The sequence below is a fragment of the Ambystoma mexicanum genome, chromosome 6q (genome assembly GCF_040938575.1).
Source record: "Ambystoma mexicanum isolate Mex_15411 chromosome 6q, UKY_AmexF1_1, whole genome shotgun sequence".
NCBI classification, from domain to species: domain Eukaryota; kingdom Metazoa; phylum Chordata; class Amphibia; order Caudata; family Ambystomatidae; genus Ambystoma; species Ambystoma mexicanum.
In genome coordinates this window covers 82,365,683-82,388,854 of record NC_090937.1, presented here as the reverse complement: position 1 = coordinate 82,388,854, position 23,172 = coordinate 82,365,683, and the positions used below count along the sequence as shown (strand labels likewise).

The 23,172-nt window shown below is 47.1% G+C and overlaps 1 protein-coding gene across 7 annotated transcripts in view; it reads right to left on the bottom strand.

The window, feature by feature from the left end:
- YTHDC1 (YTH N6-methyladenosine RNA binding protein C1) overlaps positions 1–23,172 on the bottom strand; it is a 286,099-nt gene that overhangs the window by 229,384 nt on the left and 33,543 nt on the right. For all 7 annotated transcript variants that reach the window (XM_069630508.1, XM_069630503.1, XM_069630504.1 and 4 more), the window contains exon 2: positions 12,613–12,714. In XM_069630508.1, the coding sequence (XP_069486609.1) occupies positions 12,613–12,714 (102 nt within the window). The remainder of the gene's footprint in view (positions 1–12,612; positions 12,715–23,172) is intronic.

Below are 23,172 nucleotides of genomic sequence, written 5' to 3'. Positions count from 1 at the left end.
AAACAAGTTAAAATAGTTATTGCTTACCTTAATCTGTGTTGAACTGATCTGAAAAGCAAACTGAAGTAGTATATTACAACATTAGGTTTACCTGCCTAGGATAGCCGTGTGCCATTCTTGAAGTGTTCTTAGGTGTAGCTAACCTGGCCCAGAAATAGTGTAATAAGTACTTAAATCTTAGACTGCGTTTCACTGAGCTGAAATGAAGTGAAATGGCATATTACACCAAAAGGTCCAACTCCCCTAGAATAACTTTTATCCTGAGTCAGAGTTAAAGGTTGATGCTGTTCCTAGAATCTGTGTTTCACTAGTATAAAAAGTATATTGCCCAGTTGAAATACTATGCGATTTCTTGCTGAGCACCACGGTACAACTGTTAGGGTCCACTACCCTTGTATTAATGAAGTAGTGCCAAACACTTTATTGGCTCAAAAGATGGGCCATCAAAAATATATATAAAAAATAGTCAAAGAAAGTTGCTATGTAAACGTTTGAGCAAACAAGGCTCAAAGTGACAGATTTAAAGCACTAGGAGGCATCCATTTTGTGAAATGGATGAGCCTCCTGTACTTGTGTTAATTTCTGCCCTTGCGGCACTAATGAAGCAAAAGCCAGCCAGCTGTAATACACAAAAGCTACCAGCGGGTGGCTTTTGCTTCATTATTGCCCGAGAGCAGAGATCAACACAACCTGCTGCTGGTAAGTGCTTCAAATTTCTTTTTTAAAAGCACTGGAAAACAAATGCAGCGGCTTTATAAGTTGAAAACTGCAGCATTAATAACTTGTATTTATGTTTGCTGGCTTCAGCTTCAAGTCTCCTGGGCTCCCAGCCAGAATCCTGTTCAAACAGCTGAAGCCAAAACAAATACAACGTTGTTGTATTTAAATATGCTTTGGTTTTCTTTCTAGGTTGCCCGGACCCCGAGAGAGAGCACGATGATACGTTACTCACTCCTAGTCCATTGTCCCCTTTCCTCCATACTGTATGGGCGTCCCTCTCTAGGGACGGGAAACAAACCTTTTCACCAGAAAAAAAAAATGTCTTCCCCATTAAATTTAGATGCACGTGGGGGCGCTGCCCAGGGATCATGCGCTCCGCATGTTCCGCCCACCGTGCCACTCCTCATTCCCCTTTGACGCGTCAACAATATTACAATTGCCGATTGACAGGTTTATTATGGGGGAAGATGGTGGGACGTATGAAGAGGACTATGGACTAGGAGTGTGTTAGTCACTGCAGTGAGGAACTTATTACTCCTACGTCCCGTCCCCTTTCCTCCATACTGTATGGGCGATTGCAACTGGTTGCAGCCCAAGGGAGGAGAGTTGCCCCTCATAAGAAAACAAGTTCTTCAAAACTGCCTGGCCAAATGTTGCGTCGGACCTGGCACTGGCACCCAAGCAGTAGTGCTTTCAAAAGGCAGAGGGGGTAGCCCACGCAGTCTGCCATACGTGTCTTTAGAAAGCCACAGCCGTGGCTCTGATGGCATGGGAGTGCATGTTTGCTGGCAAAGGGCTTGTACTGCCCCTCATACGCCTCCTTGATGGCCATAACCATCCACCTTGCAATTGAAGCCTTGGATGCTTCACAGCCTTGATTTGATCCTCCAAATGTGATGAACAAGGCATCCGATTTGCAGAAGCTTAGTCCTGTCCAGATAAAATCTAAGAGCACACCGACATCCAGAGCAATATTTTCTGCGCCCCATCCTTTGGGTCTGCAAAGAATGTTGGGAGTACTATCTCCTCGTTAAAGGAAGTTACGACCTTAGGAAGAAAGGCAGATGTGATCTAAGCACCACCTTGTCACCGTGTCATGTTGTATGGGGCTCTGAAGCCACCAGGGCCTGAATTTTACTGATACAGCGTGTAAATCTAAGGCCCACCAGTAGGGCTGTCTTAATGGTAACCAGCCTTGTGTCCGCAGACAACATGGGCTCAAAAGGTTTGTACGCCAGGATGCACAGCACCACGTTAAGGTACCAGACCGGATGTGGTAGTTTGAATGGCGGATATAGCCTGGTTAGACCAGCCAGGTGTTTGACCACCACCGCATTGGAGGATGAAAAGATGTAACCACCGGAGTTCTTGTAGGACCCTATGGCCACCAGATACGTATGACAGATGTCTAACTGCACACACTGAATGAGCCAGAGGCGCTGAGAAAGACAGATCAATATTCAACAAGCATGTTACTGGATCAATCTTTATTTCTGCCTAGTGACAAAACCTAGTCCACTTGCTCCTGTACTGACTCCTGGTGGAGTCGCTTGTAGCCCCTTTTACGATAGCCAGGTTATCCCGTGACAGGTGCAGATGCTTCAGGGCAACCTGTTCAGGAACCATGCTGCGAGCGATAACTTCTGCAGAGCAGGGTTTCACTGTGCCCCCTGCTGGGACAGTAAGTGGGCTGGGCCCACCGGGGGGTATCCTGGGGGCTGATCCAACAGACAGAAGTTCTGAGAACCAAGGTCTTGCGTGCCACTATGGCACCATCAAGATGAGCCAAAGGCTCCAAGACTCCCTGACCCATGTTGTTCCACAGGATCTGCAATGTGTCGCCCAACGAGCCCCAGCCAAGAGGGGAACTGGGAGCATCTCCTGTTGGCACTGGTAGTGAAGAGGACCACCTGAGGGTGGCCCCACCTGCTGAAGATCCCCTGGAGGACCATTGCTCAACTGTCACTCGTAGTTGTCCATCACCAGCCTGCCCGCAGGTTGGACCGCTGACAAGTGAATGCTGTTCGACAGTGCCTACTCCCAGTTGTCGATCGAAAGACTGCAGAGAGGCGGGGACCTAGTACTCCCCTGCATGTTGATCTAATGCATGCAGGTGGAGCTGTCTGTTTGGATGCAGACCGAGTTTCAGCTGATCATGAGAAAGGCTTTGAGAGCAAGCCAGATGGCCATCATCTCGAGCCAGTTGATGTGTTCCAGCTGCTCTTGATGAGCTCTGGCTGTCCAGGGTAGCCCCCATCCCTCTAGGAAAGAGTCTGTGGTAATGGTGATCTGTGGTAACGGCTGGCGGAATGACGAGGAAGACTCCGCTGAAACGTGCAGTTCATGTAGATAGATCTCAGCTGCATGGTGGACAACAGATGAAGACAGCAATTCAGCAAATCATCCCAGATCGGTGGCAACGGCTGAAGGCAACATCAGACATCCTAATCAGAAAAACTAGCAGGTTGGTGAAGTCTCACAACTGTTCTGGGCACCAACAGTGACTCACAGAAAAGCAGATGATCCTGGCAGGTTGGTTGTGTGGTAAACAGCTCAGAAAACGTTTTGTTTTTGGAGAGTCAGCAGGCGTCTTCAAGTTCACCTAATCAAATTTCACCACGGATGGGCTTTACAAATTGTAAAAATGTAAGGAAGCACAGGAAAGCTTCAGCACATCAACTCTGTTCCAGGAACAAAGCAGCAAGAGATTAGCAGGGGCAGGTCAAAGCCTAAATACCCTTGCACAAAGGGGCTGGCCAAAGGCCAACCACTAAAGGGGCCTCGAGGCAAAGGGTCAGATGGCCAACCACTATTTCTGGTCTCTGGTACTGCCACTTAGTCGAAGTCAAACACACAGGAAGTGAGAGGGAGAGACAATTGACCTATAATGGCTTAAACCGGTTAGAGGGGGACATTGCACCAAAAAGACACATTGGGCTAGCAAAGCAGTAAAATGGCTTCGCCCCTTGGTGGAGCCAAAAACTAAAGTCTTCCTGCACCAACCTACTCCCTTAATCCTGTGTAGGGGGATAGAATCGCGCTAGGGAAAACAAACAGGGAGCCTGAAAAAGCACCCATTGGACTTGATGCCCCAAGGGCGACCCAATACCATACTTAAGGTATAAAGGGTCTGTTAATGATATCTTCCTGACCTGTGTAAACCCCAGAACTTTTTGCTTGGACTTGGTAACTATTTTACCTTGTCCCTAGGTGAAGGGGAATCTTTTTCCCCTCTCAACTAGTCTTACACTTTTTATGGGCGAGTTTTCATGTCTCTCTGTAGTGTAGTTGAAGTTCTAGTTTTCTTTAACTTTTGGGCTTAGGCTGGGGGGCCCCTTTGGGCTCCCCTGTTAATTTCTCTTTCGTATACTTGTGTGAACTACAGTTCCCAAGTAGTAAAGAGGGATTTTCATGCCATTTACATTTTGTATAAGTGAGGTGGGGGGGGTAATGACAATGCAGTACTTACCGTAAAAGCATTTCTGATGGTTGTATCTGCTTAGATTCACATGCTGTGCATAGGTCCGACATCCAGTGGTCACTGCGGAGTATTGCATTTTGTTTTTCGTAGTCGAAAAGGGGACGTCGACAAGGCGTGTCTGTAACACTATTCCTATAGTGACGTGCGTTGTACCCATTATCCCTCAGGCGTCGAGGTCCCTCTGTTTGTATTTTTCTGCCCTGAGGGAGCCTTCTAGACGTGAGGGAGTACAGAAAAGAGAGATATAGAAAAGGATGTCTATGTTCCTTCCATCCGAGCGGGGAGGAAGGGTGGGCGCATGTGAATCTAAGCAGATACAACCATCAGAAATGCTTTTACGGTTAAGTAATGCACTGTCTTCTGATGTTTGTTAATCTGCTTAGAATCACATGCTGTGCATAGACTAGCGAGCAGTACCCGGAGTTGGCGGTGGGTTGTGAGAAGGAACAGTAGAGAAAAGATGTCTTAATACTGCTTGTCCCACCTGGGAATCAGATCTAGAGTGGGCATCTAGACAGTAGTGTTTTGTAAAGGTGTGTACAGAACTCCAGGTTGCCGCTTTGCAGATGGACTCAAGGGGAACATTTGCAATGAATGCTATGGATGCCCCAGTGCCTCGATTAGAGTGTGCTCTTGGCTTGAAGGGTAGTTCTCTCTTAGCAAGAGTGTAACAGAGAGTGATGCATTGTACAATCCATCTAGATATAGTGGATTTTGAAACTGCATCTCCTTCTCTTCCTGCTGCCACCGAGACAAAGAACTGATTAGTCTTTCTCAGTGGACTAGTTCTTTCCATGTAAAACATGACAGCTCTGCGCACATCAAGTGTATGCAGGCTTTTTTCTCGTAGATTTGAAGGATTTTGAAAGAACGTTGGTAGTTCTATAGACTGGTTGACATGGAATTTGGAGATGAATTTCGGTGCGAACCATGGGTGTGTGCGTAGAACCACTTTATCTTTGTGAACTGTTACAAAGGGGTCTAAAACCGAAAGGGCCTGTAGTTCACTTACTCTCCTAATGGAGGTAACAGCGATTAGGAAAGCAGTCTTAAAAGTGAGATCTTTAAGAGTTGCCTTGTGCATGGGTTCAAAGGGTGACCCCATGAGCCTGGTGAGTACCACATTTAGATCCCAGCCAGGAGCTGGGTTTGCTATTGGAGGGTGTATTCTCTTTGCCCCTTCCATGAAGGCTTTGATTACTGGGATCCTCCACCACAATACTTTGAGTTGTGAAGGGGTGTAAGCCGAAACCGCTGCCAGGTGTACTTTAATAGAATTGAATACTAGACCAGAGTCCAGGTACAGAATAATTTGTGTGGGAGAGCAGTCAACGGGGTTGATACTCTTCCCTCTACACCAGATGACAAATCTTTTCCATTTGCTAGAATAGCAGTGACGAGTGTTAGGCTTTCTGGCCTCTCTGAGGATGTCCATGCACCTCTGTGGAAGTTGTAAATGTCCAAATTCTATGACCTCAGGAGCCAGGTTGCTAAGTTCATGGTCTGAGGGCATGGGTGCAGTGTCCTGCCCCTGTCTTGTGACAGCATGTTGTACGGGCAGGGCAGTTTCACTGGAGGAGATAGAGACATCTTCAACAAGTGAGCGAACCATGGCTGTCGGGCCCACATAGGGGCCACCAGTATCATGGTAACTTGTTCCTGGTGTATCTTGTGCACTATCTTGTTGAGAAGGGGAGTCGGGGGGGAAAAGCGTAAACAAATTTCCCTGGCCATGGAATCGATAGACCGTTCCCCTTGGACTGGTTCTGGGAGTACCTGGAGGCGTAATCTTGGCATTGAGAGTTTTCCAGAGTTGCGAACAGGTCTATTTCTGGGAAACCCCACTGTGTGAAGACGTCGAAGACGATGTCTTCTTGTAACCGCCATTCGTACTCTACGGGCAGGGGGAAGTCTCTGCTGAGTTTGTCTGCTAGCAGATTGAGTTCCCCTGGTACATGTTGTGATAGTAGGAACATGTTGTGTTTGAGAGCCCACTTCTAGATGTTCTGGACAGTCCTGGAGAGTGAGTGCCCCCTTGCTTGTTGAGGTAGTACATGGCTGTGGTGCTGTCTGTGAGGACCATCACTGTCTTTCCTTGTAGGTGTTCCTGAAAGGCTTTCAGTACTTTGAACACCGCTAGTAGTTCGAGCAGGTTTATATGCTTGGATGCTAAGCTCGGAGTCCACGCTCCGTGAGCAGTCTGATGGGATAGGTGAGCCCCCCATCCTGTAAGGGATGCGTCTGTGGTTAGAGTGGCTTCGGGTGTGGCAAAAGTTTTCCCTAATAACAGGTTTTCTTTTGTCCACCACCGTAGCGAGAGAACCAAGGCCTGCGAGACCACCACTATATCGTCCCATTGTCCGCTGGCCTGACACCATTGGCTGTTGAGCCACTCTTACATTGGGCGCATGCGCAGGCGCGCGTGAGGTACCAAATAAATACATGACGCCATCGTTCCTAGCAAGCTTATTGCTTTGCGTACCGTCACCTCTCGACCTGCCACTTAATGGGGGATCTGAAACAGCATGTTTTGGACCCTCTCGTTGGAGGGGAAGACGAGGCCGTCCTTTGTTCGAATTAGAGTCCCTAGGAATTGTTTGATTTGGCTGGGGTCTAAGCTGGACTTCTTTTCGTTGATGGAGAAGCCCAGTTGGAACAAAAGGTCTACGGTCTTTTGGGTATTGGAGAAGCATGTTTCGTAAGAATCCCCTGTTATGAGCCAGTCGTCGAGGTAAGGGTATACCGGGATGGATAACCTGCGCAGGTGGGCCGCTGCCACTGCCAGTACCTTCGTGAATACCCTTGCTGCAGATGCTATCCCGAAGGGTAGTACTCTGAACTGGTAGTGTTTGTTCTCTATCTTGAACCTGAGGTATTTTCTGTGCGCTGGCAACATTAAAATATGAAAGTATGCATCTTTCATGTCCAGTGTTGTGATGTAATCCCCCTGTGATAACAGTGGGATTACTTCCTGCAAGGTCACCATACGAAACTTTTGGGGTTTGACAAACTTGTTCGCTGGGCGCAGATCTAATACAGGGCGCATGGTTAAGTCCTTTTTGGGTACAAGGAAGTACACTGAATAAATACCTTCTGTTACCTGAGATAGGGGGACAGCCTCTATAGCTTCTTTTTTCAGTAGCTCTTCTACTTCTTGTAGAAGAATGGTGAGGTGTTCCGGTGTCATGCGTCGGTTCCGTGGGGGTCTGTACTTCGGGGAACCGTTGAATTCGATGCCGTATCCGTGGGCTATGGTGGATAATACCCAGCGGTCTGACGATATTCCCTCCCATGCTGAAAGGAACAATGTTAGCCGGCCCCCGACCGGTGATGCATGGGAGGGGACCCGAATCTTCGGGTCACTTGTTGGTATTGGGCGTGGAACCTTTGGGGCTGGAGCCGCGACCTCTTCCCCTGCCACGGCGTTGGCCTCTTTGACTGAACTGGGTGTTGTTACCCTGGTTAGAGGGCCAGTTGGTAGCAGAGTAAAATTGCTGTTGGTTTTGCTGCTGGCGTTGGCCACGAAAGGAGTGTCTATTGCCATAGCCGCGTCTGTTAGGGGGCCTAGAAATTTGGTCAAGAGTTTTGATGGTATCAAACTCTTTCTTCGCATGTTCTAGGGCCTCATCAACTGCTTTCCCAAACAGATGTGTTTCTTCTATGGGCTTATTCATCAGGGAAGCCTGGGTTTCCGGCTTAAATCCCGAATTGCGCAGCCAGACATGGCGTTTGAGAAGTGTTCCCTGAACCAGGGAACGGCCAGCCGTCTCTGCGGCATCTAAGGAGTTCTTTACGATGCCCCCGGTTTACAAGAGTTCCCTCTGAGATTGAAGCTAACAGGCGTGAACGCAGGGGTTCTGGTGTGTCCTCTGCTTCGCTGCGCAGCTTGCTCCACTGTGCATCTGCGTAGCTAGCTAGTAGGGAATTGTTATTTGCAATCCTAGTTGAAAAGGCGGCGGACGTCGTGATTCTCTTCCCAAGTGCATAGAGCTTTTTGCCCTCTTTGTCTGGTGGTGCCTTACTAGTGGATAGCGGTACCCCTGCTCTTTTCCTTGTATTAGTAACTACGAGGGAGTCCGGAATAGAATGGCCTCTGATGTACAACGGGTCAGAGGGCGAAGGGCTGAAGAGCTTTTCTATCCGAGGGTTGACCCCTCTGACTAAGGCAGGATTGGAAAGGGAAGGAGTTATTCTTCTCTATATAGAAGCCAGGAGCGGAATAGACTGACTAACAGGGGCTTTTTCTTTAATAACTTTCTCTACAAAGTCTATGTCAGGAAGAGTCTCCCCTGTGTCTATTTCAAAATGCGCTGCTGCCTTGCGCAATAGTGCATTAAGTGAAGGTTGGTCATCTATGGGAGAGGTGTTTCCAATAGGTGAATCCTTGGGAGGAGAAGGGTGAAAGACATCAGGGTCTGAGTGCACTGATGGGGATTGCCAAGGCTGCGAGGTAGCTGTATCTTCTTCGAAAGCTCCTGCACTGGTGTAAGGATCTTCTTCAAACCCCTCTTCCTCATGTTCTTCCTCTCCACCCAAACACTCATCATCCTCCTGGAGGTATTGCTCCTCTTCCGTGAAGTCATATATGTCTGTAGAAGGGGGAAACAGCCTAGGAATTTTGACCCTAGGGTCATCCTGGGGCCATTCTCTTAGTCTTTTGGGTGTGGGTGGGTTTTGGTTTCCCAAAAACCTTTCCATTTTCTCCATACAAGAATGGAGTCTTTCAAGGGTCTCATGGGGGACCCCTGGATAGTCTAGAGGGGGGAAATCAGTGTTTTCACCTTCAAAACGCTTAGAACGCTCCCACAACGTCAAAGAAAGGTTTCCATCGCCATCTGAAAAGCCCTCCGGTAGTTCCGAAGTGCCCTTAGATGAAAGGGGCAGTTCCTGGCTACTCTTATGCTTTTTCGGCGTTTCTATAGCTTTTTGTGCGGTATTCGACGTTTGTTTCGTCGTCCGCTTACGTGTGTCTTCGGAAACAATTCTCGCCAGGCTCTCAACAACGAGTTTGTCAGTAGAGGACTCTGGTGTCGACGTTGCCTGCGTTACGCGTTGTTCCTCGACGGCCGCTCTATGGAGCGTTACGTCGGATGATTTTGGGGTAGCGCCCGTGTTTGATGAAAGCCCAATCGCTGGTCGCGGCTGCGTTTGCGGGTGGGGCTCGAGACCCTTACGGTCTGAGGTAGACGCCGGAGTGCCCTGCGTCCCCTTCGGCGCTGATGGATCCTTCGTCTTCGACGAAGAAGAGCCGTGGGTTGTGTGCTTAGGCCTATGGGGTCTGTGTGCGTCCTTGTCGCCGGGGTGTTCATCCCCATGAGCAGGGCGTGAGCCGAGCCCGTCGGGGTCGGGGACTGACATCGAGGAGCGCGAGCGCTCCTTCTGGGGGTTAATGACTTCCGTAACGGGCGTCGAGTTATCACCCTCCTCGTCACTTTCTGTAACAGCGGCGGCGGGTGAGGAAACTGACTTCGACATAGCGTAGTCCGCCCATCTCTTAACTTTGCGTTTTTTAAGAGTTCTTGGTTTCAAGAGTTTACAGGCCGCGTAGCTGTCCTTATGATCGAGGGGCAAGCAACGATTACAGAGCTTGTGTTTGTCCTTCCAAGTGTATTTGCCCCTACAGCGTGGCAAAACTTAAAAGGTGTCCTCTCCATAGCTGAGGCAATAATAACTGGTGATAACAACCCCAAGGGAAAGGTAGGGGAGAAAGAAAGACATTCTCAAAGAGAAGATAAAAGTTCGAACCCCCACTCTCCCTACTGTATGTTGGCCGGCGAGGCCAGGCCACGTGTTCGGCAGCGCCGAAGGATCTCCTCCGTCTCTTCCCCTCCGTCGAAAACTTGCTCGGCGGAGAAACAGCTTCACAGCTAACGTCGAGGGGAGGGATCTTTAACAATATAATAAGTATAATTAAGGACCGAGGTCCGTAGTAAGTATTTGCAATGTCTCTCTAGGAGCTCCGCGTAAGGCGACCAGAAGCTGGGCGGAAAAAAACAATCTGAGGGACCTCGACGCGTGAGGGATTGTGGGTACAACGCACGTCACTATAGGGATAGTGTTACAGACACGCCTTGTCGACGTCCCCTTTTCGACTACGAAAACAAAATGCAATACTCCGCAGTGACCACTGGATGTCGGACCTATGCACAGCATGTGATTCTAAGCAGATTAACAAACATCAGAAACAATGTATCCCCTTTCTTACTTACCTGGTAACATTTTGTAACAATTGCAAGTGTTACATGATTTGGCTAGTGGCAGTGGTTTTACCTTTATGACTGATTGGACAGCCAGACCGCCCACCCCCACCCCCCCAGTTGCTGTACAATGCAGGGACAGAATGCACATGTTGTGCTAGTTCCTGTTAAATACTCCAAACACAGAAGCTGCTGGCAAGTCGACCACTGGAGCTAAAACCAAAGAGGAAGACAAAGAGACGACTGCTGTAGTCATTTTCTGCGACCGGAGAGCCTGCTGTGTAACCGGAGCCTTCTGTAACCCTTCCATCCAATCGACCTGGGGATCCTGAAAAGGACGAACACGAACCAGAGCCTGGTGAGACCCACTAGACTCAAGACCACCTGCATTTGAGCCATCCCTTGGCGTGATGCGACCTTGCCAAAAATCCAAATAGCACTGAAGCTTTGGTGGCGTCCTTCTGGACCTCCAGAGACTTGATTTGAATCCCTGAAGTCCCCTCACCAGAGTGCTGGACGCGATTAGCAACGATAATCCAAGCAGCGATTTTCAGTCTTCTCCAGGCTCCTGAAAAGGGCGCCAAAACCACAAACTGTAAAAGGTTTCCAGAGGAGGGAATCTTAATGCTAGGCACAATAAGATTTAATAGCATGAGGTGTGCGACAAGCTACAAAATATTTTTTCTGGCATGAAAAATTGTGGTCATCATTCACTCTTTAAAATCTGAACTTAGAAAGTGTGCCTAACAGCATCACTGTGTTATAGTTTGAATTTAGAAAGTGTTCCAACATCGTTGATTGTGACTAAAAGTCAAAAATGTATATGCCAAATACGTGTACCCCCATGCTATCGGTATCACAAGTTCGCCCCTATTCATCCTGTCGCTTTATATATGTATGCCGCTATGTAAGCCCCCCTGTCCTGCTCTCGTGCCTGGTCGCAAGCGCTTTACTGATAACCACTATATCACACTATTACGCTCACTCTCTCCTATACACCATCATTCAACTAGAACACAGCTATACTATGACAAAATTTGGCCTGCTGTTCTCATACTAACATGACCCCCACAAACACATCGTAATAAAACACGGCTAGCCAACCACATACCGGCTAGCTTAGGTGCTCTCCTCAGGCCCAACGCAGCCAGAACTCAGTCTGGGTGTCCACCCTCCAGACTGAACACATCCAACTGATTCCTCAGCACCACACCTACCGCTAAAAAGCAGCCATCATGCAACAACCACATCAACTAAACACATATCTGGTGCACCCACGCACCATATGACGCTCGCGCTCTCTCTCTCTCTCCACTGACTAGAACTGTGGTTCCCGAGGGTGTTCAGCGTACAAACTACCAGCGCTTTGAGGTCATACCAATGATATTTAAGGCGCTATATAAATGTCAAGTAACACAACATAACATTTATCGATCAGGAAGCAATTCCATGCAGTCCAGGGGATGAAGGATAGACAAGGCTTGCCCGCCCAAGCACAACTACCAAACATAAGACCATGGAATGTTCAGCTTTTGCTATATGTAGGAGATACATTATGTCATTAAAACATAGGATCTAAAACTCAATATGAATGGAAGACCACAGATTTGACGGCATGGATGATGTCCTACTAAGAACAGTAGCAAGTGAGCATGTCAAGTGCAGCTTTTAGGACTTTTATGGACAAGTCACTTTTTGTAAGTTCAAAATGGAATGCATCATTATAAACGCACAGACAATGGGGGTAAGGACATTATTTTAAACTCTGCCCTGGCAGCATACTTAAAAGAAACTAGATTGTAATGAATAGTATATTCATTTGTTGCCTTCGGAAAAATCAGGGTCCAAAAAGAAATACAAAATGTATAGATCTACTTGGGGGCCATAGCCCAAAAAAGTGGTTTCAAAAAGAACATTAGCATGGTAATGCATCAAATTTAGAAGGGTCTATTTTTTCTCTATTGCAGGCTATCCAAATCAGTGCTTAATAATGCAGCACTATATGCTGCCACAGAATCCTCCAGAGAGCAAAACATGCCAGAAGAATATGTGTGTCAACAGCATATGCACAGAACAAACTAAATAAGTGAACTACAGAAGCCATGGATCTCATCTGTACATTCAAAGATCGCTGGAATTCTTGATACAATAAACAGACCTGTGAAAATGAAATTGTTAATTGCATTGACAATGGCCGATAATGGAGACGCTCACCTTTTTTCTCATTCACATCCTGTTCACTTTCTGGATTGTACAACTCATCGTCATGATCAGGCGCTTCAGTCAAAATGTCATCCAAGACATTAAGTTCACCATCTGAAATTAAACAAAACACTTAAAAGCCCAACGAACTTCATGAATAATAGGATGTTATTTTTAAATATGTAAAATGCAACTTATTTTTTCCTTAAAATGGAAAACAAGAATACTTCAATCGGTTCATGTATTAAATTAAAACCAGTATTTAATATTGATCAATTTTGTACCTGCGCTCAGATGTAAATGGACAAACAACCTACTTATTGGTGAGCAGCACTATCACAATTGTAAACACAGAGTTGGTGTTATAGGGATTTGTTAAACACTACGGATGTAGAGCTCTGCAAAAGCTAAGCTAGTGAACCAGGAATGTTTTTTTCCACAAAGCTCTGCTGAGAATGAAGGCTTAGATTTAGGAGATATGTTGTATGCACAGTATAATAAGACAGACGAGTACTAGAATTTCCACACCTTTGTATATATACTTTTTAGACAAAACAACTTCATCTTGACACCTGAAATAGGAAACATCAAGAGGTTTCCAGATGCTATAAGAAATTATCCAAATATAATCAGATGAGATATTTAAATTGCCTGTTATGTACCTTTATGCTCTACTCTGTAACTATGCTTCAAGTATCCATGTTTTCTGTTCTCTGTTGCGCCGTTACCTTTGGGTTTGGTGCACCATACAAATCAATAAACAAACAGGTTTACATATTAATTCATCTCCTCTTCTAGCGAATATTACTCAAGCCCACTAAGAGTGAACCAATATCAAATTTGCATATTTCCGGTTGGAAGTAATGGTTGCGGTTGAAATCAATTTGTCAAAAACCTTTGAATTGCTGGAATAAATACAAGTTAGAAAGGGTGATTTATAAATAATCAGAGGTAATAGGAGTAGTAAGACGTGCATTACTCACCGTAATAGCATTTCTGATGATTAAATTTGCTTAGATTCAGATGCTATGCATATAGTCCGACATCTAGTGGAAATAGCATAGTATTGCATTTTTCTTTCGAAGATCGAATAGGGACATCGACATGGGCGTGACTAACACTAGCCCATACGTGACATGTAGTGTCCCCAAAATCCCTCACGCGTCGAGGTCCCTCTGGTTGTGTTTTTTCTGCCACAAGGGAGCCTTCTAGTGTGAGCAAGTACAGGAGAGAGAAGTTGTAAGAGCTCCATGTTCCTTCTACTCCATGAGGGGAGGAAGTGTGGGTGCAGGTGGATCTAAGCAGATACAATCATCAGAAATGCTACTACGGTGAGTAATGCAGGTCTTCTGATGCTTGTGAATTTGATTAGAATCACATGCTGTGCCTAGGCTAGCAAGCAGTACCCAGAGATGGTGGTGGGATGTGTGAAGGAACAGTAGCAAAGATGTATTAGCACCGCCTGTCCCACCTGAGAATCAGACCTAGATTGTATCTAGGCAGTAGTGTTCTATAAAGGGGTGTACAGAACTCCAGGTTGCTCCTTTGCAAATGGACTCAAGAGCAACAGTTGCAATGAATACTATGGTAGCCCCTGTGCCCAGAGTGCAGTGTGCTCTAGGTGTGAAGGGTAGATCTCTCGTGGCAAGAGTGTAACAGTGTGATGCAGTTTACGATCTACTTTGAGATAGCTGATTTAGAGACAGGGCCCCCTTCTCTGCCAGCTGCCACTGAAACTAAGAACTTGTTTGTTTTCCTTAGTGGCTTTGTTTTTTCAGGATTATAGATAAGCGCTCTCATCACATCCAGTGTGTGGAGGCTTATTCCACCTAGTTACTGGGGATTCTGGAAAAAGGTGGGTAGTTCCATGGATTGTTTACATGGAACTGAGATAAATCTAGGCGCAAAGCATGGGTGTGTGCACAAATTTTGTGAATCGTGACAAATGGGTGCTGAACTGAAAGGGCCTGCAGTTCAAACTCTCCTTATAGAGGAGATTGCCACCAGGAAGGCTGTCTTGGGAGTGCTTTAAGGCTAGCCTTGTGCATTGGTTCAGAGGGAGGCCCCATTAATCTAGTAAGAAAAACATTCAGGTCCCACACCCGGGAACTGGGTTGGAAATAGGGGTCGGTGGGGGGGGGGGGGCAAGCCTTGTTACCCCTTCCATAAATGCTTTAATTACCAGAATTTTCCACCACGAAACCTTGCTTTGGGACGTGGTGTACGAGGAAAACGCAGCTAAGTGGATCTTTAGAGAATTGAAAACCAGACCTGAAACGAATAGGTGGGTCAGGTACAAGACAATATGTTTAGGAGTGCATTCAATAGGATTGGTGCCCTTGTCATTACACCAATGACAAAACGCTTCCATTTGCTGGAGTAGCAATGCCCGGTGTTAGGTTTCCATGCTTCTCAGTATGTCGATACATCTGGTTGGATGTGCCCGAACTCTATGACCTCAGGAGCCAGGCTGTTTCCCCCTGGTCTTGAGACAGCACGTTGTACGGGCATGGCAGCTTCCTGGGAGGGGAGACAGACATTGCCATGAGATGGGAGAAGCAAGGCTGGCAGGCCCACATCGTGGCAACCAGAATCATCCTGACTGGCTCTTGGTGCATCTTGTGCACTAATCTGTTGAGCAAGGGAATTGGAGGTTGGAGGGGGGCTGCATACACAAATTTCCCAGACCATGTTATCCAAAGGCGTTCCCCTTGGAGCAGTTCTAAGGGTACCGGGTGGCGTAGACTGGGCATTGTGCGTTCTTCAAAGTGGCGATCAAGCCGACCACTGGTATGCCCCAGTCTACGAAGACGGTGAGTACAATGCCCTCCGGCAGTCGCCACTCGTGCTCTGCAGGTAGAGGGAAGTCTCTGCTGAGTACGTCTGCCAGAAGATTTGAGTTCCCCTGGAACATGTGACAGGAGGAACATCTTGGGTTTGAGAGCCCACTTCCATATGTTCTGGGACAGTCTGGACAGCCCTAGAGAGTGAGTGCCCCCTTGTTTAAGTAATACATGGCCGTAGTACTGTCTGTGCAGACTAGAAGGGTCTTCCCCTGGAGGTGTGTTTTGAAGGCCTTTAGGGCCTTGAACACTGCTACCAGTTCCAACATGTTTATATGTTGGATGCTACTGCTGGGGGCCATACGCTGTGCGCCGTCTAATGAAGGACGTGAGCACCCCCCTCACCCCATCAGATGCATCTGTGGTGAGAGTGGCTTCTAAGGAAAGGGTGGTTTTCCCTTGCAGGAGGTTTTCCCTTGACCACCACTGCAGAGACTGAACGAGGGCTGCAGAGACCACTACTAGATCGTCCCATTGTCCGCTGGCCCGACACCATTGTCTCGAGAGCCATCCTGGGGTGCATACGCAGACGTGCGTGTGGAACTAGGTAAATGCAGGAGGCCATCAAACAGTCTCATGGCTTTGCGTATGGTCACCGCGCGACTGGCTACTTAGTAAGGGATCTGTGACAGCATGTTTTGAACCCTCTCGGAGGGAATGACGAGGCTGCCTTTGGTCTGAATTAGAGCCCCCAAAAACTGCTCGACTTGGCTGGGGTCTAGGATGGACTTTTTCTCGTTCATCGAGAACCCTAGACTATCGTCATTTGGGTATTTTTTCAGCATGTTCCGTACGAATTCCCTGTTATTAGCCTGTCATGGTAAGGGTAAACTGGGATGGACTGCCTGCACAAGTGAGCAGCTACTACTGGGTATTGTACGTTTTAACCCTATCTAAACAGTTGCACGTACAAAAGGGTCTAAAAATGCTACCACCAAAGGTTCGAACACCAAAAGTTCAAACCTTTGGCGGGAGCATTGCAGGTTAAGTAAAAAAAAAAAAAATGTATTTTTAAAAAAGACTGGACTGCCCCCCCGCAACACCCCGCTCACTATACTTCTTAGTATAGTGAGCGGGGGTTGTGGGAGAAACCCCTGCAGCCCCCGTAAAAGAAGGAAAAAGAAAAAAAAAAAAGACCCTCCGGCATCGCTTCCCGATCCAGGAAGTGAAAGGGAACTGGCCCTGCAGGGACTCAGCGTGAAGAAAAAGGTAAGTGGGGTTTGTGTGTGTTGAGGGTGTGTGTCATGGGTGTTCGCATGAGAAAGGTGGAAACTGTTGGTGGTTCGCACCTTTCTCATGGAAATTTTCCGGCCGCAGGCAAATCAGCCACGGTCGGAACACGTAGATCCTACTATCACCAGTACCTCCGTGAACAACCGTAGAGCTGAGGCAATGCTGAAGAGAAGAACCTTGAACTGATGGTGCTTGTCCTCCATCATGAACCGTAGGTACTTTCTGTGCCCTGGCAACATTGAAATATAAAGTATGCATCTTTCACATCCAATGTTCCCATGTAATCCCCCTGTACCAGCAGTGGGATTACTTCCTGATGTGACCCCCTCCCATGCGTGAATGAAATATGACAGCAGTCCCCTGACAGGGGAGGCATGGGAGGGTGCCCGGACTGGCAAGTCATTTTGATGCAGATGCCGGGGAGCCTCTTGGGGTGGAGTTTCTGCCTTTAACTTTGCCTCCTTTGCTGATATTGGCTATTGTCAGATGAACCTCGTCCGGAGGACCATTGGGTACCCCCAGTGCCATATTGTCCGTGGGGAGAACGGGAGAAGGACTGAGGCCGAAAGGTACACGATTTTGAACCTCACCACTGTTGGAAAGGCTTGGCAGCAATTTAGTGTCTAGTGTTCTTTTTTTATCTGTTTCCAAGGCGTCATCCACAGCCTTAAGTTTGTTTCTTCTTCGGGCTTATTTATCAGGGACGCCTGAGTTTCCAGCTTGAAGACTGAATTTTTTAGCCAGGCGTGGCTCTTGAGGAGAGTACCCTGTGCCAGAGTGTGTCCTGCAGTTTCAGCAGCGTCTAGAGTGTTTGAGAACATTTTGGGTCACAAGTCTACCCTCACAGACTACTGCCAGGAGGCGTGATCGGTGGGGTTATGGGACCTCTTGGAGGTCTTCTTGGAGCAGGCCCCACTGCACGTCGCTGTAACTAGGCGAGAAGGGTGGTATTATTCGCAATTCTGGTCGAATAGGCTGCAGATGTGGTAATACGTTTGCCAAGGGCATAGAGTTTTTTGCAGTCCTTATCCAGGGGAGCCTCTACCGTAGACAGTGGATCGCTGCCCTTTTCCTGGTGGTTGCAACAACCAGAGAGGTCGGTGTGGCATGACCTCAAATGTACATAGGGTCAGATGGAGGGGTGAAACAGTTTCTCAACCTGAGGGTTGACAGTACTTGTAAGAGAAGGAGACAATAAGGAAGCAGCAAGGTGTTGTCAGCAGAGGAATAGCTTGACTTGTGTTTTGTGGGAGGTTTTTCCTTAAGAATGTCCTCAGCATAATTAGAGTCCTTAAAAGCCTTCTGGGTGGTGACCTGAAAGTGGTCCTCGGCCCTCTTTAGGATGGCATTAAATACCACTTGGTCATCTATTGTCAATGGCTGCCTCTGTTGAGGTGAGGACGGCGGGTCCAGACAAATAGTGTCTGGATCTAGGGTAGGAGTGGGTGAGAGCAAAGGCCCTTCATCTGCTGGTTGATCTTGTCCCCAGTCTGGGTACCACTGGTAAGTCTTGTCCTGACCAAAAGGATTATCCTCATGACTAAAAGGATCCGCATAGGTTTCTTCTGGCTCAGAATACTCGATTTCGTCCTGATGAGTTTGTGTCTGAGTTGGAAGCTTCTGCAGCTTTGGTAGAATGGGGCAGGAATCCTCCTCCCTAGGTCTCTTGGGAATAATGTACCTTTCTGAGAAGTCCACGAATTGGAACATTTTATCAGTGTAATTCTCGAGCCTCTGCCTGGTCCACAGGGACGAACCGGAGGGGTCTGGAGGAGGGAAAGGCTCTTCAGAAGGGGGAGATTACCAGATAAAGCCCCGGAGAGGGACTGGGGCCTTCAGAGTACTCTCGGCGAGATGGGGTGCTTCTGGGTCGTTCCGCTGCTGAAACAATAGCTGCAAGACTCAATTTCGGCAGCTGTATGATGGATTTCGACATGCCTGTAGACGTCGTAGCGGGTGTCAACTCCGTCTAAGCCTTAGGAGCTGACGCGCTCTTGGACGGCTTGTCGGCACTCATGTGCTTTTTTGTGGGAATGCCCTTATGAGTAGAATGCCCAGTCGCATGCCGAGAAGACTGTTGCGGGTAGGGCGCCGGACCGTGAGGTTCGGCAGGCACAGCTGAAGTCTTCGGCAGACCTGTTGCGTTTGGTGCTTCGACGTATCCGTCGAGGAGGCTCTGGGGGTTGTGTGATTTTCCTTGGGTGGTGCATGTGTGCCCCTGTCGACGGTGTGTGAACTCCCCATAAAAGTACCGGTGGTCGGTCTGTCGGCGCCGGGCACCTGGGAACCGGTGGGTTCTGACAAAATGTGTCTGCCATCAGGTTTGGAGCCATGGCTGCCGCTAAAGTCGTCATCCGAGGCGACGGCGCCCACAGGTGAACAACTTTTGCATAGGCTGCCCACCGCTTTGTCCGCCTAGCTTTTAACCTATTAGGACAAAAGTTTTAACCTATTAGGACTAACAGGCACGCTTGTCGTGGTCACGAGGTAAGCAACTATTGCATTTGCGATGGGTGCCTTTCCAGGTGTATTTTCATTGCACGACAAAATTCAAATGGAGGCCTCTCCATAGCGGAGGTAAAAGGTGGCAGCCAGACCAGAAAGTGTAAGAGAGGTGAAAAGGAAATGCATTCTCAGAAAGAATCAACCCAGGGACCCACTCTCCCTACTGTAAGGGCCTGGCCGGAGGGCCGAGGCCATGCGATCATCGATGCACCTGTCGGCGAAAAGCAGTGGATGTCTTCAGCGTAGGGGTCCATGAAGCAGTCGAAGAGAAGTAGGCGAAACTAGACAATATCGGTCGTGGGAACTATTTTGCAATACCAACTCTTGCGAGCTCTGCATAAGGCGACCAACTAGTTGGGCGGGCGGGAAGAAACAATCTGGGCCTCGACGCGTGAGGGATTTTGGGTACATTACACGTCAGGGATAGTGTTACTGTCACGACCATATCAACATCCCCTTTCGATGCTCGAAAGAAAGATGCAAAATTCTGTGATTATCACTAGATGTCAGACTATAGGCATGGCGTGTGAATCTAAGCAGATTAACAAGCATCCGAAATATATATACACCTTTATTTTTTACAATACAGTGTGTATATATATAAGTGTTTCTTTGGAGCATGTGTGCTACACGTTCTTGGTACCTCTACAGCCCTCTCTCACATCTAAGACAAGCATGGCGGCTCTGTCCCTGCTACCATAATATCAGGTGGTACTGACTCATACTAAGAGTTGGAGTTTCTGTATTGCCCAAGGTATAGTTTTATAAAGGCCCTTTGGGTGGACTTTAGAAAAACTATCCTAACACAGACACCCCTGGATGGACTGAAAATGCATTTATCTCAATTCCCAAAATGAAGGACACTGTAAACAGAAGCAGTAAACTTGATTAGCAGTTGCATACACTGTGGACTGGCACTGGGCAGGATGGTTCAGCAAAGAGTAGCAGCAGCAAGTGAGAAAGTCCTCAAAGGGCAAAGAAAAAATGCTTGCAAAGTTTCCAGCATCCAAAAGCTAGTATATGTACATTCAGTAGAAGACTGGTCGACAGAGAATGCAGCGAATCCAGACTAGTTGAGCCCACCAAGCAGGCCCCATTGCCAAAGAGAAAAACAGTGCTTCGCTAACTGTCTTGGCCAATGATGGTTGCAGCAGCAGTCATCTGGCATACCTACATTCATCTATCAGCAATGGATACTCGGCTCCAAGGGTCAACATCTCAAATGGCTCCAGATCCTTTCCATTTATCTAAAAATCTCAGGCCATATATCCTAAGCACACAAATACAGTACCTACTACACTCAAACTTGGGAATGGCTATCCAAGGCAGCCAGCTCCACCGAAACAGCGATCTCATTCTGCTTGGAATGTATCTTGGGGTCAAAAAGCCCCACTAGCCAGTTCCAGACAGCTTAAACACTCACTGGACCTTCTAAAGGATTGTTGCACTATGTCCACAAATGTACATGGCCTTATATGGTCATTTCCTAACTGAGAAGGGAGGAAGTCTATGCTTCCAAGAACAAGGGTAAAAAACCATAAGGAGCAGCCATTTTGGGAATATAGTCAGCAGAAAAAAAAAAAGACAATCAGCACAGTAAAAATGAATGCTGCTTCAGAATGTGGGTCAATTCAGTATTGCTGCGTAAAGGTATGAACGGAACTCCAAGTAGCTGCTTTGCAAATAGCGTCTAGAGGGACATTTGCAATGTCTTTTTTTAAATGTCATTTCTTTTTTTGATTTAGAGCATATGGTTAAAATACAAACTTTTAGCCATTTAACATACAATACATGTACAATAATAAAAAACAGAACGCATCATACAGTTAGAGGAAAACAATCCATAAACCAAAAAGGAAATGTGCAGTCTATATGTTAAACATATTTAAATTCAATATTTGTTGCAAAGCCATATTTCACACATAAAAGACTCCTCCTGCTATTACAATGGAATCGGCACTATATAAGCTATTCCAGAATTGGTTGCCAACTATTGCTGCAATATGATGGACACATTTCTTGTAACCAGCATAATATTGTACACTAATGGCCTGACATTGAGTTAGTTGATGACGTGCAGTCTCAATATGAGTGTTACAATTCGGCAGAGTCTACGACATCGAGGCAATTTAAAACATCTCCCTCTATGTTCTTGAGTCGGGAGTATATTGAAGCGTAGATAAAATATGAAACGCTGTATATTTGTAGGCAGTATTTTTAGCAAATAAGTACGAGGCTGTCCTTGATGAAATACATTGGTTTCTTAGTTAGATATTGGATATTAACCACCTAATCGGCGTTAATATTCTTCTTTTAGAATAAGGGAAGAATTGGGCAACTCAAATACCACTGAGATATCAATGTCGAAATTGGATAGATGTTCAAACGCAGTAGCTTTGAGCTGTTCAAATAACGTGTTGGACGTAGCCCCCTATACAATCGCATAATATAACTATAAACATTCCCAGCCTCAATAGGTGAATGCCTCAATTGGTGAATGATATATCTTGAGAAACAGTTTCCTCGCTGATGTAACCATAGTGAACTGATAGATTGAACCCCAAGTTGGCAGCGAAGAGCATCGACAGGGACAGAAGGCACCCCCAAAATAGAACATAACTGGAAGTTGTCCATCCATTTGATCATAGACTTAGGGAAAATCGGAGACCCATATAGGATCGGAAAAATACTTTTGCTGTAAATTTCCACTATTCACTCCATATGATTACCTCTTATGAATACATCGCCTTATCGTAAGCCATGTCTACATAGTTAAAAAATCACCATACTTTCGTGTTGATGGAGTGCTATGGAAAGGTACCCCAACTGTCCACAACTTCCAACAGTTCGTTAGCATAGCGCCACTTCTATATATGCTTCAGGGGTTTTGGCACTATTGACAGAGAGGTCATTAGCCTGCCTGAACACGGCCAGTGCATCTAAAGATCTATGTAGCCCAATAGGGGTACAGTCCATAATGACGGTATCGTCGGCATACCCAATCCAAGGTACAGGAAATGAGCCAATACAGCCACCCATATCTGCCACATACAAATTAAATTTTAAAAAAAAAGGGGCCAGGCCACAAGTCTGTTTCAAACCTGTATGCCATGGGTAGGTATATCCTTGGTGGCCTGCTGGTTCACCCGAAGAGAAACAGTAGTGTTGGTATAGAATGCAACAAAGTATAATAGAGAGCCATCGATATCCAAACTGCTTAGTTTAGCCCAAAGCCAATTACGGGAGACAGAATCAATAGCTTTGGAGAAATCAACAAACAAAAATAAAACATTCCTATAGTTTTCTTCCTGGCAGCGACTAATAATCGTTTGTAAAGTACAGAGGTTGTGCAAAGCACCATACGATTTACCAAATCCCGTTTGGAATGAGGACAACAACTTCCTAGACAAAACCCACTCAACTAATTTTCTCTGCAATATACTAGAAAATATTTTAGAGCCAATGTCTGGCATGGCTAAAAGCCTATAAATTACATTATTGGAGGCATGGCCAGGAGCGCCATCGATGTGGCTGCTCCTTTGAAGCCATCCGTTGGAAGCCCACTGCCTAAGCGTAAAATATGCAGTTCCCGCAACGAATTTGGGTCGCCGACTCCACCTAAGGCAACCGGATCTGCTCTAGTATTGCTGGCTCGAAGATGAGCATCGTACGCCCAACCATTATGCCCGAAATCGGACAGGGTTCCCCGGAGCAGACAGCATTCGAAAATCCAAGATGGCGGACGCACACTACAATTAGGAACGGAGGCGTGCCTCGGTGCGGATCCTGGCGGCAACCGCCTCAAGGCATGGCTTTGGCGGGCAGCTCGGACCCCGGTGCTGCCGTGGAGCCATCGGAGTTTAGTCTGACGGGAGCAGCAGCACAAGCAACAAGTTCGCCCGCTTCCGTGGGACACCGAAGGCAGACCCTGGCTCCCAAGCGTGACAAGCGGCAGGGGCCCGCAGTGCCCCCCACCCCCGAGGGGATTGGG